This window comes from Cuculus canorus, chromosome 21, assembly GCF_017976375.1.
Source record: "Cuculus canorus isolate bCucCan1 chromosome 21, bCucCan1.pri, whole genome shotgun sequence".
Taxonomy (NCBI): domain Eukaryota; kingdom Metazoa; phylum Chordata; class Aves; order Cuculiformes; family Cuculidae; genus Cuculus; species Cuculus canorus.
The window spans coordinates 5,388,491-5,406,683 of NC_071421.1; the positions used below are offsets into that span (position 1 = coordinate 5,388,491).

Genomic DNA, 18,193 nt, shown 5'->3' on the forward strand with positions numbered 1-18,193 from the left:
TTACCTCCAAATGGAAGGCTTCCTCAGGGGTGAACAGGGTAATCCCAGGTGGCCCCACATACCAGCAGGGCTCCGAGTGCCCCCTGAGCTCCTGGCCTCTCCTGTCACCTGCCCTCTCCAACTCGGGAAGGGGGGGACCGGGGCTGTCTTGGTGGGGGCAGCACATGGGGCAGGGGTTAGAGCATAGGGCAGGGGTTAGAGCATGGGGCAGGGGTTAGAGCATGGGGCAGGGGTTATAGCATAGGGCAGGGGTTAGAGCACAGGGCAGGGGTTAGAGCATGGGCAGGGGTTAGAGCATAGGGCAGGGGTTAGAGCATGGGCAGGGGTTAGAGCATAGGGCAGGGGTTAGAGCATGGGGCAGGGGTTATAGCATAGGGCAGGGGTTAGAGCACAGGGCAGGGGTTAGAGCATGGGGCAGGGGTTAGAGCATGGGGCAGGGGTTAGAGCATGGGGCAGGGGTTATTGCACCGGCAGGGTGTGCAGTGTGGGTATGGGTCATAGCACAGGCAGGGGTTATGTTTTGGGGTAGGGTCTGTAACACAGGGCAGGCTTTATAGCACGGACAGGGCTGTAGCAGGGGCAGGGGGTACAGCAGAGGATTACGGTCTTTGGCACACGCAGGGGTTACAGCCCAGGAAGGGCTTTTGGGGCAGGGTCTGTAGCACAGGGCAGGGGTTCTGTTTTGGGGCAGGGTCTGTTTTGGGGTAGGGGTTCTATTTTGGGGCAGGGGCTGTAGCACAGGGCAGGGGTTATATTTTGGGGCAGATTCTATGTAGCACAGGGCAGGGGTTCTATTTTGGGGCAGGGGTTCTATTTTGGGGCAGGGTCTGTTCTGGGGCAGGGGCTGCAGCGGGGCGGTCTCTGGCACTCTCCGGGGTGCAGCCCCGCTGTCAGCCCGGCGGGGCGGTGCGGGGCTCGGTGCTCGGGGCTGGCGGCCGCCCCCCTCCGCCCCCGGGGACCGGCGGGCCGGGCTACGAACCGGCCGCGGCGCTCGGCGGAGCCGCGTTAAAAGGCGGCAGCGGCGGCGGCGGCGGCGGAGGAGGAGGAGGGGGGAGCGGGACCGGGCTCGGAGCGGTTCTCAGCGCTGATGCGGAGCTCGGGGACGTGCAGAGCGAGCAGCCCCGAGCGACGGACCCGGCTCTGCCCCGGCATCGCGGCGAGCCCGCGGCTGCTGCCGCCCGCCCGGGACGAGGTGAGCGATGCGCTGAGCCCCGGGACGCCGTGGGACGGGGTGGGATGCGATAGGATGTGGTGGGACGCGATAGGATGCGATGGGACACGGTAGGGTGCAATAGGATGCGATGGGCTGCGATGGGGCACCATAGGATGCAGGGGGATGCGATAGGATGTGATGGGACACAATAGGATGCAATAGGATGCAACGGGACACGATAGGATGCAGTGGGACACAACAGGATGGGATGGGATGGAATGGGACACGATAGGATGCAATGGGACACGATAGGATGTGATGGGACACAATAGGATGTGATGGGATGGAATGGGACACAATAGGATGCAATAGGATGCAGCGGGACATGATGGGATGCGATGGGACATAGGGGTGTGGGGCACAGCCATCCCCACTGCACCGTCCCCTCGCTTCCCTGCCAAGGTGGCTCTGGGACAGGATGGGTTCCTGGATCCCAGGAGCTCAGCTTGTAGCGCTCCCCTTCTTCCCTGCTCTACAGTTTGTTCTCTTTTTTTTTTTCAAGCGCACCTCCATCCCTGCCCCCCCCCCCTTATTTTTTTTTTCTTTCTTGCTGCGAATCCAACAGATCAATCCCTCAGTTGTGTGTTTAGCCAACTCTCCCTGGAAGCTCTGGAAAGTTCATGAATATGCACAGAGGAGAGCGTTTCCCGGGGAGGCTGCCTCTACAATGAGCTGATTGAGCTGTGCCTGCAGCAGGGCTGTTCTCCTGAGGGAAAAGTTGGGTGCCAGAACTGAGCAGCTTTGTGTCCCCAGCTTCCCAGAGGGTTGGCCGCCCTCCCTGAGGAGGAGGAGAGCCAGCAGAGGCATTCTCCATCCTCAGGGATGTGAGCAGGTCCAGCCAGGCAGGATCCTCATCTCTGACACCAGCTGCTCTTGGATATTTATCTAGAAGATGCAAAGAGAATCGTGTACTGGGCACATGTAAGGCAACCTTCCTTTTTTATACTGGCTTGTGTATAAATTGACTTTTTCCTGGCTAAAAAGCCCTGGTCACTTCATAAGGGCATTGCATTGCTTAGCAACCGTCCCAGTGGCAGCCCAGCCAGGGCCCTTGCTCTTCCAGGTGGTCTCCAAAGCCGTGCCAGCCAAACAGCCTGTGCCCTAGAGAAAAGGAATCCTTTCATGTTCTTTCCTGCTCGGTGATGTGATGCCCAAACCAAAAGAGTGGGGCTGGTTGCCACCGCTCGGGCATGTGAAAGCACTTGAGAAGGGAGGGAGCTGCCGGGAGGGCTGAGTATAACTGGAAATCTGCGGGACAGAGGGAGGAAGATGAAAGCGGCGGCTCTGTGGGCACAGGGAAGACCTTGCGTCTGCCTCTGCATCCTCTGTCGCTTGCACTTTTGTTTTGTGCACAGGCACTGCAGCGTGCTGGTTAGCAGCCTTAGCTTATGCAATTATTAGGATAGTGTTTTGACAGCTGTGCTGAGTCTGTTAGGGTTTAATGTAACATGCAAGCAGTAAGTTCCTCTAGAACAAGGCTGATGCATGCCCTCTTTTGCTGCTGCAAAACGTGACTCAAGTTAAGTGGGATGAGGACTTGTGTGTTGGAAGAGAAGTACTTTTACAATTCAAATGACAGAATAAACACACAGACTTTGTGCTCACAAAGCCACGCGCTGATACACAGAAAGTCTGCGACACTGAAAGCTCAATTTTATTTCAGACAATTTTCCCATGAAAATTTGGGTGAGCTTTTGAAACTGGCTTTCTATTCTCAGCAGTAAAACTTTGCTCGGGGACAATATTTTTCCCCTCTTCCTCCTCAACAACCTTCTGAAGTGTTGATAAAGATATTATCCACAGCATCAGCTCCCTTTGATTGCTCTTTTAGACTGTGTGTCTAGATGGAAACCTAGCAACACAATAGTGGTATTGAAGGGAGATGTTTCAATAGCTACACTTCTTTTATCACACTGGATGCATCTTCAGAGGTTAGACTTGTCAAGACAGTCTTTTTACCCCTTTGGAGCTTTATAGTTTGATTCCCTAAGTCTGGAATAAAACAAGCCTGAGCTAGTGCAAAAGACAACATAGATGGGATGAAAATGCTTAATAAGGTGAAAGAGCCGTTCCTACTTTCTTCCTGCTGCCCCTATGAATACCTGCTGTATTCCGATGGTGGAAATGCTCCACTATGGTGGAGGGATGCTTGTCTAATAGAAAAAAATGATTCAAGAGGAAGCAAGCTATCAGTTTGTGACTGTTTCACCTAAATGTGCATGGGGATAAGCTAAGGGATAAATAGCCCAGAGCATCAGCATCATTCCAGTCATCGACTGTGCTGAAGATTGTGGTTCAGTTTCTGCAATGTACAGGGCCAATTAATCCTTAGGGGTGAAACAACCCCACTACCCGAAGGCACTGACCCCGGATCTAGATTTACCTCCCAGGCTATATTCTAGGGTTCTTGGATGTATTGACAAATACCCTTGCTGTGCATACTGTCTCTCTACAGAAGTGGAATAAGGCATTTATAGGGACTCAAGGTGACCATATCTGACTGGCTTTGTGTAATTTGGGGGCACAGGACTGAGGGATTTCACACCGGTGAAAGCTCTGTTAGTTTTCAGGTGTTTGGGGAGAACGTCTTTGCTAGGTGTTAAAAATTCTCTCAATACCCACTATGTCCTTGGCCACAACCCCCAAGAGCTCGTACTTTTTCAGCATTAATGAATTAAACATCACAAACGCCTCTGTCAGGCCATTAGAAAAAGTGGTGGTTGAGTTACAGGAGAATTTTGACCACTTCTTTATGTGTCGTTTCTGACCTGTCAACGAGAAGTGTTTTTAACAAGCTGTGTTTTGCAGGAGTTGATGGGGGTAGCTGCGATCCGTGTGTATGAACGTGTAACTGTACAGCACGAGGCTGGTAGGATGTGTGCATTTTGATATGGCACTGGGGGAGGGTATGGATGCGGTGTTAACATTGTGCATCCAAAAAAAACACAGCACATCTGAAATCCTCTTGTGGTGCCAGTGCTCTGAGATAAGTGCTGCTTATACAAAGACTTGCCTGTTGGGTACAAGTACTTAATAAGTAAGCTTGACTGAGACTGGAGAGGGATAGGAGTTCATAACCTGACGGCATATGGAAAATCTGGGTAAGCTGTGATTTTTATTTCTGAAGTTTGACGAGGTCTTGCTGTGAGTCCCAGGGTCTCTGGGTGATGCTGCCGTGGTTTCTGTGCGTGCCAACATGCAGTAAATCCTGGCAAGGCTCTCTTTAGCACAAAGCATTTAGCATACAGTTGGTTTAATCCTCTAATCTTATCAAGCACTGACATAAATGAGAACTGAAGAGATTAATTCATTCTTAAAAAAAATCAAACCCCGTTCTATTTCTCAATGTAGCGCGCGAGACTTCTCCTTTCACTTATCCAATTGGCTTGTTTTATTTATTTGTTTTTGTTTGCTTAAAAGTATCAGACTATAGATTTGGTCTCGGTGGTGAAAGGTACTGAGTAATCGGCTCTCCTGTGATTTGTGTTTATCTGCTGTTCAAGTAGCCTCAGGGGATTTTGGAATCAGAGCCAGTAATGTGGTCTGGGAGACTTGGTTACTGGAAGCTGTGAGGCTGGCAGAGGAAGGAGTTGCTGCTAAGTGTGAGTATTTGTTACCTCCTTGGTGACAAGCAGTCGCATTCACTTTTTGTTCTTTTTGTACCAGTCAAGAGGAGCAGAAGGTGTGCTTTGCCTTTCTCCTTTCCACACACCTCCCTGTTTCTCTCTGTATAGAAAGATAAGACTGTCCTTACAGGGATGTGCGCAAGCTGCCATTTGGCTCTGGTAATGCACAGCCAGGGGCAGGGGAAAGTGTTTCTAGACGTTGTGATGAATTTGAAGAATGAAATATTAGTTTCTAGCACTCCCTTACGTCTCCCCTGTGATAGCACAGAACAGGCTGTCTCTTTAAATGATTGATTTCACACTGATTTACTCGAGTTCATTCATCTCGATGCAGCTTTACCAGGGTGAATTTTCGCAGGTCTAGCCTTACTGATGGCTTTTCCAAGGGCTGGATCTGCCTCCTTTCCTCTCGCAGAGGAGTACCTTATTTCATGACTAGCTCTGCTGCATTCAGTGAGACTGTTTAAAGAGTAAGGTGCTGTGGTGCCTGTGACTCAGACTAATGCAAGTCAATTTAAAGGACAGATTAAGCGCAGTGTGAGTATGGATTGCAGTGTCTGGCCATTAATGAATAATTCAGGAAAATGGAAGAGACAGAGTAAGAGTTAAGTGCTTAATCCAGCTCTAGGTGAAGTCAGCAACAGACTTTCCATTGACCTCAGTCCAGAATGTGTTTCAGAAGGGCTCATCTGTGAGTTTGTAAATTGTCCCATTGATGGCAGTGTGCGTCAGGCATGAGCTACAACAACTGTCTGAGTTAGCACCCAGCGGAATAGTATTTGCGACCCTCTTGTCTGTCATACTGTCATTAACTGTCCTCTGCAGCACCACGAGGGAAGTTTTCTGAGGTCTCAGCACTACTATTGAGTCATGCTTTTATGGTGTTGAAAAACAGAAAAGATGAATAGCTAGAATGCCGGGAGAAAATGCAGACGCGGAAAGTTTGGGAAAGCAAGCTACAAAGGTTTAATTTCGGTTCCGTAGAGCTGGGTGTGATGCCCTCCTCGTGCACGATCAAGGCACTCGCATGTCATGGATTTCACCAGAACTGGACCCTCAGGAGTCCACTTGTGTCCATTCCTGCCAGTGGCTGAGGGCGATCCACCTCCTGGGGGGTGAATTGAACCCTGAGGCACTGGATCTGCTTCATTGTGGTGGGGATGACAGAACAGCTGTCTTCTGCTGCGAAGCAGAGGCTGCTCTGCACCTGCAGCTCTTGTTTTGTGCTGGGGGTCTGCAGTAACTAGGAATCCTGTCTTTCCAGCTGGCCCCAGAGAGGTTTGCTTTCCCATAAAGGTACAGTTCAATGCTGATTTTCTGATGATAGCAGCATCATTGACGTGGAGGGGCAAAGCATCTCTTCTTTCTTGTTGGAACTCTGGAAGTATAAAACATGCAGTGAAACCTGTTCCCTTGCTCTCAGCCTGCAGATGCTGGCAGCACAGCAGGCTTTACTCGTCTGCGGGAAGACAAGCGTGCCCGTGGCAGAGCAGGGCACCCCAGACACGGGCGATCTCCTGCACTGAAATTAGGGCTTCAAAGATACCTGACCCTTTTTTCCTGTTTTGAATTATCTCTGCTTGCTGGGAGACAGAGCTTTGGGGAACAAGGCTGGGATACTTTCCCTGCCATCTGCCTTAAGGCAGCAGGCTTGAAAGTTGGCACAGTTAATTCCTGCTTTTTGCCAAGCTCTGTTAATAGAGAACGACTCCTCCTGGATAGAAGGCAGTTCACGTTACATAAATAGCGGAGAAGAGGGAGAGGCCAATGTTTGCAGGGGGTGAAAGACATACTGGCAGTCATCTGCTTCTTAAACTGCTGCTGGTCTTGACATTCTGCTGCTTTATTGCGGGGGAGTCAGAGGTGAGAATCATTTATTTTCTGCCTGGACTTCAGGATGTGGATGGTGTTGCTTCTGGGCCCTGATTCTGCAGCTGCGATCTCGCTCGCTCTGTGTAAAAGCAGTCACGTCAGTGAAGTCGCTTTGGATTTGTTACTGGGGAGGTGAGCTGAGATCTACCTGCTAAGATGAGTATATGGATGAGATTGTGTGGGCTTCAGGGCATCCTGTCTGATGCTGCCACAGATTTTCTTCCCGCTTGAACATGGAGTAGAGTCCTGGGAGCTCTCTAGTTTTACTCTGAGCTCTGTTGGCTGGCTGATGTTGGGCTAGCAAGTCAGAGTCTCAGTTTCCTCATCTGTACGTGATGATATATATTTAATAAATAATAAATAATACTCTATAATGAATTTGCACCTTCATTTCAAGGATCACTTGGTTCAATACGTTGTTTCTTTCATAGTCTATCTATGAAAATGTGTCATAGGAGCCCTGTTTCCCTCTGCCATCCCATGTTCTAACGGATCTGTGTGTTTGCAGACTAATAATAGAGAAGCAAATTCATGTCTTATCGTCACAGGCTTCTGCTGGGTATTAACTTCTTTCCACTTTACGATCCCGAGCATGGGAGGAGCTGAGGCATCTGGTAATCAAAGCAGGGGATTGGGAAGAGTTGGGTCCTGTTGTTGCTCTGCCACAGGTCGTGTGGTTTTGAGCAGATCTGGAAGGTTGCTGTAACGAAAATGACTGTGGGGTTTGGATGCCTCAGTTTCTGGGCACCCAGTTTGTGTCACTAACTGGAGTTGGAGGCACCGCTGCTGCTCCCCAAATGGTGACTAAAACCAGAGTCCACTTAACCAAATCCGTTATGATTTGCCTGGTCTGTATTTAGCCTCTGTTAAAGTCAGCAAAAGTTATGGCTGAATTCCAGCAGAGCTGAAGCTACGTTGTGGAGTCTTGCTTGATTCATTTGTAAACTTGAATATAATCCGTCCGGTTTCCCTAGAGGAATCAGGAAATTGGATCTGATAGGTGTTTGCAAAGGGTTTGTGCTGTCTGATAGAAGCTGATATGATGCACAAATGCAAAGTGCTCTTTGCTCCTAGGGAGATGGGCTATATGTTGACTTGTTTCTTGGCTCCGGTTTACACCCAGGAGCTGAGAATGAATTGCTTTTGAGTGTTGGATTAAGGTCTGTGGAGACAATTTGGGAAAAAAAAGCAAAACACCACCTAATCCTTTCTACTGCTTGGGGTACTTCTGAACATGCAGCACGCTTGATTCCTTGAATCAAATAATTTGTCTTTTTGTTCCTCCTTTTATCGAGGCAAATGAATTCCTGAAGAAGATGGGGCTGTAAGCTGAGATTTGAGCTAGAGCCCAATGGGGCATTTTAAACATGTCTGAGAAGCCCAAAGCAACCCTGGCTCGTCCTTGTAGATCAAACCTGGCCAAATCCTCTGTCTTCATGTTTCCACTTCCGCCTCTCTCCTTTCACCTCCTCCCTTGCACACTCTCCCACTTGCTTTCCAGCTAACAACTCATGCGCCAAGTTTAATTTCCAAGCCAATTTTTATGGCTGAGTTGAAATGGGAAGGTGGATAGGCCCACGAGAGCATGAAAGTGACTCAATAAAGCAGTGGGCTCCATTTAGACCGAGGGCTGTGAGTCGGGACAATAGAGACAACAGCTTGTTTCGAAAGCTAAATCAGTTTTGCTGGAAAGCTTGGGCTAGTTCCTGAGCAATGCGGAGAGCCGCTCTTTCTGGTGCTTCCTGCCAACAGTGGCAATTTCCATTCCAAGCTGTGGTTCTTCAGGACCCATTGAGCCTTGGACTCCCTTGAGTGTCAAATCTATGGCCACGCTTTTAAACAGAGTGTCTCAATCTGATGTACATGCTTCCAGCCATTTTATTCGCATCCGAACTGAATTTTACTTCCAAGGCCAACCCGTTTCTTTCTCACAATCCTAACCCTTACATTTCAGCTCTGTCTCTTCACCCTGAGAGAGGCGGCGAGTGGGCAGCTGAGCAATCTTTCTTTGGCCCATTTCACTTTTGTCAATACACTTGTGCACAGAGCACGGTAGAAACGCCGCAGCATCGTAGGGAGCTATAAAACACCAGCCTATGACAGCTGGAAACAAAATACATCAGCGGGTAAATGTTTCATCCCCTGTGACACTGCTTAAGCTGAAGAAAGGAAGGCTCATTCCTGTAAATCTGCTACATGGAACCAATTCCTTGGTGGAAGTTCCCTCGCCCTAACTGCAGAGCTCCTAGCATAGGTCTCCATGGAAGTGGTACACTAAAGCATTTGACCTTATTTGGATTCCAATAACGGAGAGCTGTTCTCTAAGTAGCAGAGACAGATTAAGTTAAGGCTGTGATGACATTTCCTTTACAGACTTCTTGCTGTTTCTTCTATTTCTGCTGTATTTCTGATGTGTTGCGGGGGAGATCATTCCTTCTGGATCCAGATCTTGGCACACATGTGGCTAAATTCATTCCTGCGTGCACACCACCTGCCTACATTCCCATCTATTCAGTTATGTCGCAGATCCTGGTGCTGTTTGCATTTCCATTCCTTTGACTGATTTGGAGGGTGCCTGCAGTGAATTTGTTCCTGTACTCAGCCAGCTGGGGCTGCTTTCCAGAGGGACACAGTTCCCCTTCAGCACAGGGCAGCAGAGTGAGTCTCTTTCAAAATCAATTTATGAATGTCTGTGCAAGACAGTGTTTTCTTGTGGAAGAGGATCCCAGGAGGCTTTGGGGCAAGGCACATTGTAAAAGCCTAGAAGATGTGATGGGGTCTCAGACTCTGGAATACGAGAGCAATTCAGAAGCAGATGATGTGATCTGCCCTGGGAAAGCAAGAAAAACTACTAGCAGAGCCACAAAGGATTCCTTTGGGTTTTTGTTTTAGCCGCAGGACAGTTAGCTCAAACAGCATCTCAACCTGCGAACGCCTGGCTGAGAAGCGTGGGATGCGGTAAGGAACTAGGAACAATTGCCTGAAATGCTTTGATCCTTTGCCAAATGGCAGTCCCTCCGTATCCTTTTGGGTTGGACAAGTGCCATTGGCAAGCTCCTGAGCTTGTGCGGCTCGCATGGCTGTTAATCTCTGAACCTTTGGGGCAGAAGGGAAATAGGGACAAGGGTGGTGTCTGCCTCTTTCTGAACTGCTCCTGTGCTGGTGGGCTTCAATCATGCTCTTCCAGTCTGTGCTGGGAGGGAGGAGAAGAGGGGAAAGAAGAGACACCGCTGCTGTCTCAGCTCAGTCTTGGAAGCCTGTACGTGTATCCTGCAGACACGACTTCACTGGCAGCTCCCAGCAACATTTCCCTCCCTTGCACAGGGACTAACAGGAACCAGCTCTAATGTCTCTTGCCTGTTCCAGGAAGCATCCTGGACTCTCCGTGAGATTAATGTGTCATTAAAGCCTGTTTCCTTATGCTGAGACACTACCCCCTCCCCTCCTAACAGTCTGCAGGACTGTGCTCGTTGAGCTGTAGTAACATTTAATGTGAGTTTCTGCATGGTTGGTGCAGTCGGCAGTAAGCTTTAAGTCCTTGTACTGGCAGGGGATTTGCCGACGTGCCGTTCAGGCATCTTGTCTCATCGCCACATCCTCCCCTTCACCTCAGGAAGTTTTCCTTCTGTTCTGAAACCCTCGTGTTCCCCCAGGTCCTGCTCTTGACCGGTCAGCTGTGGCACCAGAGGCTCTCCAGCCTCTGGGTTTTATACCTCTGCTTCCAGATTCTTCACCTTTCCTGGGAAGATAAAAAAGCAGTGCTGATTAATTCCAGAAGCAGAAGGTTTTCATGGGAGGAGAGCAGCTAACTGTGTATGTTTCAGGGAGAGGGAAGTGTGCAAGGTAAGAAAGACATACCTGCCCAGATCCCACTTCTGAGAGCCAGCTGGCTGCAAACTACTTTGTGAGTCCTTCTAAGTTTTCCCTGGGTGACAATAGAGCATGGTTTGCTGCGGTTATTCCCACTCAGATGTGGTGGCTGTCAAGATGAATTCTCCCCAAAATTCAAGCCCTCACATTTTCAGAAATAAAGAGGTTTTATGTCCATCCCACAGACGAGCTCAGCTCAGTGTGTGGAGCTGGGATGGTGCACGAACAACCTTGGTTCTGTCTTCTGCTCCCTCATTTATGAGACGACCACAGCATCACCCATTCCTCTTCCATGCTGGCATGCGGAAAATCCTGCTGAAGAACTGAGAATGACTGAAAAGCCACTGGAGCTGTGTTCTTGCCACAGACTGCAGTCCTTATAGCCTTCTTGTTTTGAATCTGGCGTTTTCTGGTGTCGGTGACGGCAGCAAAAAGGAAAGACCTTCAGATCCATCGGAGTGAGGCTAGGCAGCATCTGGAGTGAGACGCACTGACCCATAGGACTCTGACACATGTGCAGATGGGACTTTCTGCGTGTACCTCCTTCCCTGGCAGCTCAGAGCATGATGAGCAGAGCTAGCAGAATACAGACACTCCAGGTGAATGGGACTACTTGCAACATTTTTTTAACCTTAATTGTAGTTTTAATTTGGAGTGGCAAGATGTGGAGATTAAATAGCTGCCTGTGCAGTGGTTGGCAAGAAGGGCTGGTAGCACAGGTTGGCATTCCTGCGTTACCCTTCCCGTTGCTGCCCACACAACCACAAGCAGCGCAGTCCCCTCAGCACAAACTGCTGCTCAGGCAGTGAGAAAGCAGCAGCAAAGAAAAAGATTGCCCTCCTCCTTCTGAGTAATGAACTAGCGGCTTCTGTGGAGACTCTGGAGAGGGTGTTTTGGTCGATCCCAAAAGCACAGTGCGCACACAAGCAGGCTATTGCCGGGGAGCTGCAGATGGAGGAGAGTGCACAGCCAGTCCTTGTCCTCATACTTCCTCTCGCTGCAAGAAGCAGGTGTGGGGAGCAGGGGCAGAGCTGGGAATCACGCAGCTGAGCCTGGAGTGCTAACGGTGCCCACGGTGACGTAAACTGGGGAGCCTGAGCGCAGGGTGGAATAATGAATGACTGGCAGGCACTGACAGCAGGACTCAGCTTTCCTTTTCAGGGCAAGAGTGCGATGGGAAGCTCGAGTTTATCTATGAAAGAGCAACACACAAGCTTTGGGGATGGCAGTTTATTCCCTGGGCCTGGGAATTGGTGCGTTCTCTTTGTGGTCTGAGGTTCCTTCCTGGAGCGAGCGGCACTTGGGATAATAATACAGGGCAGCCATGTGTATGTAATGATCTGTAAAGGCTTTGCTGTGAACACAGGTGCTCAGGGGTAGACACTGGAGCGTGGAAATCCACACACCTCTAACAAGCTTGTTATCTTGGGCCCCTGGTAGGTGGGATCCAGGGTGCTTTTGAAGTCTCCGTCAGGCACCCAAAGGCACGCAGCTGATCCGGAAGCCAACCCTCTCCTGAACGACAGCGAGTGGCTGGGGCTCAGACAAAATCAGAGTAAATTTGTAGTGGTTAGGTAAGTCATTTCTGAAGCGTATCAGAGTCTCGGCTTACTTGGCGTCTGTGTGCAGAAACCTCTAGGCGCCGCACGCCTGACTGACAGCAGGGCCTTATCGTTCACACAATTAACTCAAGTGGTAAACATGACACGAGGCTGCAAGGCACGTTTCGTGAGATTATAACCAAAAAGCTATCTTCTGACACCTGCAATCATTAGTTACAATAACCAGGAGCGAATTATTTTATCAGGTAGTGAATTTTCTTTGGCACTGACATACATGTTAGCAAAGTTCTTGCATGCTTTGAAAGGGTTCTCAGGCTCTGGAACAGCTGCCCGGGGCAGTGACTGAGTCGCCATCCCTGGAGGTGTTTAAAAGATAAATAGATGAGGTGCTCAGGGATATGATTTTGTAGTGGACAGGCCTTGATGATCTCAAATGTCTTTTCCAATCAAAAGATTCTATGATTCTATATTCTCTGACACTCTGAGGTGTCCCAGAGTGGGCATGGGCATCACTGGTTAGCACAGATAGTGGGAAATTGGCTCTTGTTGTGCAGGTTGGATGTTCCTCGCCAGCATAGAGGTTACATTGCACAGTGATGATTATGCTTAATGTTACAGCACAAATTACGCTCGCAGAACAAAGCCGAGTTTGCCGTTTGTTGCACACAGCCCCTGTCCGTGCCATTCCATGCACTCGAGATATCTTGTATGTTCAAACTAGGCGGGCTGTTTTTCCCTTCTGATCTCCTAAGCTCCCGCATCTATCAGCTGTGGACTACACCATCCCCTCCTTCTCAGAGATGCTAGGAGAAGATTCACTTCAGGCCTGTTTGTTCAGCCCTCAGAGGCTGTCGTGACAGGCGGTGTTGAAAAGCTCGGGAGGAAATTAATAATTCTGCCTCTGAGCCAAGCGTGAGCTGCGTGCAGGAAATGAGGCGTGAGACCACACGCTGAACAATGAGGAGAGAACAAGGTAGGGAATAGCTGCTGGGTTCAGGGAGCATCATCCACTGTTTCACTGGTAAAGGCCAGAGTCCTTGCCTGTGGACAGCGGGCTTGGAAGAAAAACTGCGCTGCAAAGCATTTACACAAGGGGGGCAAACTAAGGATGCTGTGTCAGCCCTGAATTTGGCATTTCCTGACTGGTGAGTGCTTGACTTTGCAGCTAATCTTTCCACGCTGTTTTTGGCATGCAATTATGAGTAGAGCTAATCAGTGCTTGTCAGACACCTGGAATAGCAGGCGAGTGCAGGCAGGAGATCTCGATGTCGTAGGCTGAGAGTGCTCCAACCAGCCTTGGTCTACCCTGAAATCAGGTTGTGAGATAGTAGAATCTCTTAGATTGGAAAAGACCTTTAAGGTCATCAAGTCTGACTGTTTCCTTCCGTTTCCAGCTGCCCTTATCTTAGCCAGGGTGTAAAAGTGCCCGCAAGGGGCCAGAAGGCAGTGAGTCGGCAGTGAGAGAAGACACCAGGTAGGAGTGTGCATGCATGGATTTGATTTCGTAAAGCCTGAGAGAACAGATAATCCTATATACAGCCCTGTCTACTGTATTGCCTCCTGTGGGCAAGTGGAATTGCTGACAATAGAGCTTTAAATATATCTATTTTTTAATCATTTTGTTGAACTTTTTTCCAAGCAAACACATATTTACATCCTTGTGCTACAATTCCAACCGCACTGTGCTGCTGGAGCGCTTTTGATGTCATTCTGATCTGCGAAGTGTGGGGTCTGGCAACGATTTTGTACATCGTACCAAAGGATTTCAAGCAAGTGGAAAGAAAAACGCAAAAGGCCCAGAAAGAAAATAAGATTCTAGCCTTGTGGCTGCATTGTGCTGTGCAGCTGGAACAGTAGACCTGCTTGATTAATCATGGTGGAGCCAGCCCAGCCAGCAGTTGCCACCAGTGCTTTTAAGCAGTGTGTGCATCTCTGGGCTTGTATTGCACTGAAACAGGTTTTGGGTTGTAACCTCAGGCACAGGTACTGGTCAGTGGCTGAATTAAGCCGTTGTTTTCAGATGTATTTAAGGAGATTCAGAGACAGGTGCCCAGTTTGAGGTGTCCTGGGCCTCCTTTGCTTTTCCAGGAGTGCAATACCACTGAAAGTCAGACGTCCAATTAGGGGCTCTGAAACTGTGTAATGTCTAATTCCTCCTCACTGTTTCGTTCTTTCCCAGTCGGGAAAGGTAACCTGCCCTGGCAAAGGGCAGCACACAGCTTACTCCACATACTCTGTTACAGCCGTGTTGATAAAGGGAGAACACAGACCACAGAAAACCCTCCTTGGGTGGTTTTTTTAACCTTATACCTCTGGACTAGTCTTAGTGATTGAAGTGCAGAGCAAAGCTCTGGTCCTGAGCCTCCATGTCACTGTGGAGCCCTGCTTTGGAGTGGATATACATTAATGATGCCCTCCAGTTGTTTTACACGGCCAGAGCTGTGTACAGCGTTCTTCAGCGTAACAGGGCCTGCGAGGCACTGCGTCCATCCCTGCTATCAACTGTGCATCGTTACGGAGAGATGGCTTTTTGCAGTAGCTGGATGCTCTTAGGATGATTTTGCAAGCACAAAGCCCATTTCTCTCCCTCTTAGAGCAATGTTCTATAGGTAGCAAAGGGGCCTGAAGCTGCCTTTGGTGGAGAGTATTCAGGAATACAAATAGGACCACAGAACTGCTGGCTCTGCTCTGAAAGCTTTGCCCATGGGAAAAAAGAATGTGAAGTTTAATTATTTTGTCGATAGGAATCTCCCGTATTACAGAAATTGTCTTTCCCTCCCCTTCTAGCCTTGTGCTTTCTTTCCTTTTTTCTTTCTAGCTTGCTGATGCACGAGGCTTCCTTTTTCTGTAAGAAGGAACAACCAAGTAATTGAAATGGAACACTAGTGAGGATTTTTTAATCTGAAAGTCAGCATTAATTAGCTAGGTCGGGTGTAATTAGCTTCTTCATCTGTCACTGCCTCTCTCCAACTTGTCAATGACTTTCTTCTATCCTAGAGCTCTTGCTTCTTCCTTGCAGTCTGGATCAGGGCTGTCCGTATTGTGGCTCTGTAGGTTCCTGCAAGATTTGGCTTCATGTGGTCAGGCATGCCTGTAGCAACGCCTTCAATCTGAGCCGGGAACCTTCTTTACAAGAGGTCCTGACTGATTTTGAACCAGGAGAAAGCCTGTTTGACCTGGAAGGGGCAGAAGGAAGCCCAAGGAATCTGAATACTGACCTCAAACAGGCTGAATGAGTGCCTCTTCTCCAAAGCAATGGATCCAAGGCTCCTAGGAGCACTCTGATCCTCTGCTGCTTCCAACCTGGAGCAGGCTAAGCTTGCCGGGAGGCGAGGCAGAGCTTTGGTTAGGGCTGCAGGATTAAGTCCACTCTGCATATGCTGGAACTGGAAGAGTAACTGGGCCATGCTTCAGTGCTGGAGTCCCTGGGTAGTATGGGAAGTGGTGGAAGGAAAACAGGCCAACCCCCAAGTAGAATTAAAGCAGAAAAAATGAATTTCTCTCCCTTCTGGCTAATTTCAGGGTTTATCTCTCCTGCTGATTCAGTTTGCCGTGTTTTGGGTTGGGTAAGCTTTCATCCTGACCCAGGCAGGATCTGACGAAGGCGGTAAAGCCAGACAAGTCCCAAGGGCAATGCTAAGTGAGCTGTGTCTGGCTTTGCAGCCGAATCATGTGATGAACTCTCTTTTGAAGAGAGTTCAGAGCTGTGGTAGAACTAGGGCAGGATGCACGCATGTGCTTACACCGCCTGCAGAGAGAAGCTGTCACCATCAGGAACTGCACAGCCCAAGTGCCTCTCTACTTGCCCTTGCCCTTCTGCCTGGCCCAAAGCTTGATCCTTCTTAGACTTGCTTCTCATGTCAGTGAATATAATCGTGGGGCTTTTCCAGTATTTGCTGTGCTGGGGTTTACACCAGCGTCAGAATTTGAACCAGTCTTTAACTAGAGGGTAGCGTGTGTTGGCTTTCATACATTGTGGGTGTCCGTCTCTTTCTGAGATAGGTTTTGCAGTCACCACGGTAGTGAATGGGAGAGCCATAAGGAGCTGCCGGAGGTCTGATCCCTTCCTTGAGTTGAGGATTTAGCTCTCAGTTAAAAAAGGAGATGGTATGATCCTTTTTCTGCTGGCTTATTACTATCTCAGTCTCTCTCGTTTCCCTTTCTTGTCACGTGCAGGCTCTTCTGTTCCAGGATTAGAATCTTTTCCCTTCTTCTCCTCAGTAGCTCAATAAATGGGAAATTATTATGGCTCTTTACCTCCCTTTCTAAAGAGAGAAGGCATATGCGTGAGCAGATCTCACAGTAACTCCATTCCGTTGAAGGAGAGCCCAGGCCCGTGGGAGAAAGGGCATCTGCGTGGATGTAGCTGCACGTACACACCGACTTGCCCAGATGGAATGGGTGAGGTTTGCGCCCGTAATTGTGCAGCACCAACCTGCAGTGCTAGCCTGAGCTGGAGCTGCAGTTTGATAGTCTCTTAGAGGCAGAAGGGTGATAGTACTTGTCAGCCTGGGCAGGGGCTTGCACGTGCTGAGGATGCTTGTCCGCAAAGGTGAGCATCGTGGATGCGATGTCGCTGTTGGATGAGCATTGTGGGGCAGCCTGTGACCTCTGTCAGCATTGGTGGGATCGTGGCTGCTCTGTTGGGAGAATTTGGGAGTGCAGCGTGTGAGAGAGAAGGTGAAACTGCAGTAAGGAACAGCTGGGAGAGGATTTATGTGCAGATTCGGGGACTTGGGGAAGCCTCCTCCCTGTCATGATGCGAGTGAGGGTCTGTAAGCGACAGCAGAAGAGCACGTGCGTAGGCATGCCCGTAAAGTGGAGGCAGAGGAACACCTGCACGCTGGTAGCTGGTTTGGGCAGCGTTGTTCCTGTGCTCTTGGCCTCACCCCAGCGCTGAAGGCTCCCACAGTGATGTGTGTCTCTTCAGAAAACTTTCAGACTCTCCCTGGCTGCTTAGGATTATGCCTTCTGAATATGAAAGAAATCTTAATGGAGACTAAAACCAATTAGATTTCTCCTGACCTTTCCAGAGGTTTGAAAAGACACCCCCCCTTTGTTTTATTCTTGCTGTTTAACAGCCCTGCACACAAAGAGGGAAACAACATAGCAGAGTTTTGTGCGCTGCCCTGTCTTCACCCTATTTCTTAGCCTCCTGAGGACTGGAGATCTGGCAGAAGAGGGACTGTGGCCATCTGCCATCGGTGGTGCCCATCTGTTTGCACTGTGAGATTGCAGAGCAGGAGGAGGACTCGGCACAGGCTCACACGGGCCCTTCTTCGCAGCTCTCTGCAGCCTGGCTGAGGCAAGCGAGCCAGCTGCGTGAGCCTAACCGCAGCCAGGGGCTGGGAGAGTCCCTACTCTCACACTGACAGGAAGGGTGGGATGTTTTAAGACCGTATCAGTTGCAGATTAAAGCCACTCATCAACATCTGTACTTTCGTCGGTGTAAGCAGGAGCAGGGCAGCGGGAGTTCAGAGGTTTTTCTCACAGGCTCTGCAGTGCTGGGAGCGCATCCTGCCAGCACAGATGCTATCCAGACCTGAGTGAATCCCATGGGATCTGCGAACAAAGCTACAGACCTCACCCAGGCTGACAGAAGCCAGGGAGATTGCTGTAATCCTTACACTTTGCACAGCTCTCTTTTGCCAGGGAGCGTTTCTGCCCCATTGCTTCTCCTCTTGGTCCAAGGTCAGGCAGCTCCCATGTCTTCCGAGGACGTAGATGTAAGGGGTGCTGGCAATTCATCTTCCTGCTGATAGAAGTCCTGTTGAAACAGAAACACTAGTCAGGAGCAAAGCTTATAAATTGCATCTGGCCTGTGTGTAAATCACAACTATCAGAGTCAAGCAACAAACTGAACCTGTTCATTCACTCCATGATTCAGAGCTGCTGACTTTGGTGCCAGGAGCCAGGAAAGAGAGTGACACTTAGCATCCGGGCTTTGCCCTCATGGACAACCACCGGTATCCTCCTCGCTTGGGAGGCTATTGTGCAGAATCCCAGAGGGACACATGGGAAAGTCAAGGAACCTGTGTGTGCCGGCAGCC

The 18,193-nt window shown here is 49.5% G+C and overlaps 1 protein-coding gene across 7 annotated transcripts in view; it reads left to right on the forward strand.

The window, feature by feature from the left end:
- The window catches only part of DISP3 (dispatched RND transporter family member 3), a 103,685-nt gene that overhangs the window by 62,600 nt on the left and 22,892 nt on the right, over positions 1–18,193 (forward strand). The window contains exon 1 of one of the 7 annotated variants that reach the window (XM_054085598.1): positions 966–1,192. The exons of 1 other annotated variant lie outside the window; for it this stretch is intronic. In XM_054085598.1, the coding sequence (XP_053941573.1) occupies positions 1,088–1,192 (105 nt within the window). In that variant the 5' untranslated portion in view covers positions 966–1,087. Of the gene's footprint in view, positions 1–965; positions 1,193–2,024; positions 2,135–4,192; positions 4,315–10,533; positions 10,555–13,174; positions 13,289–18,193 lie in introns of those variants that run through there. 5 more of the 7 variants (XM_054085606.1, XM_054085602.1, XM_054085601.1 and 2 more) reach the window with 5 other exon arrangements.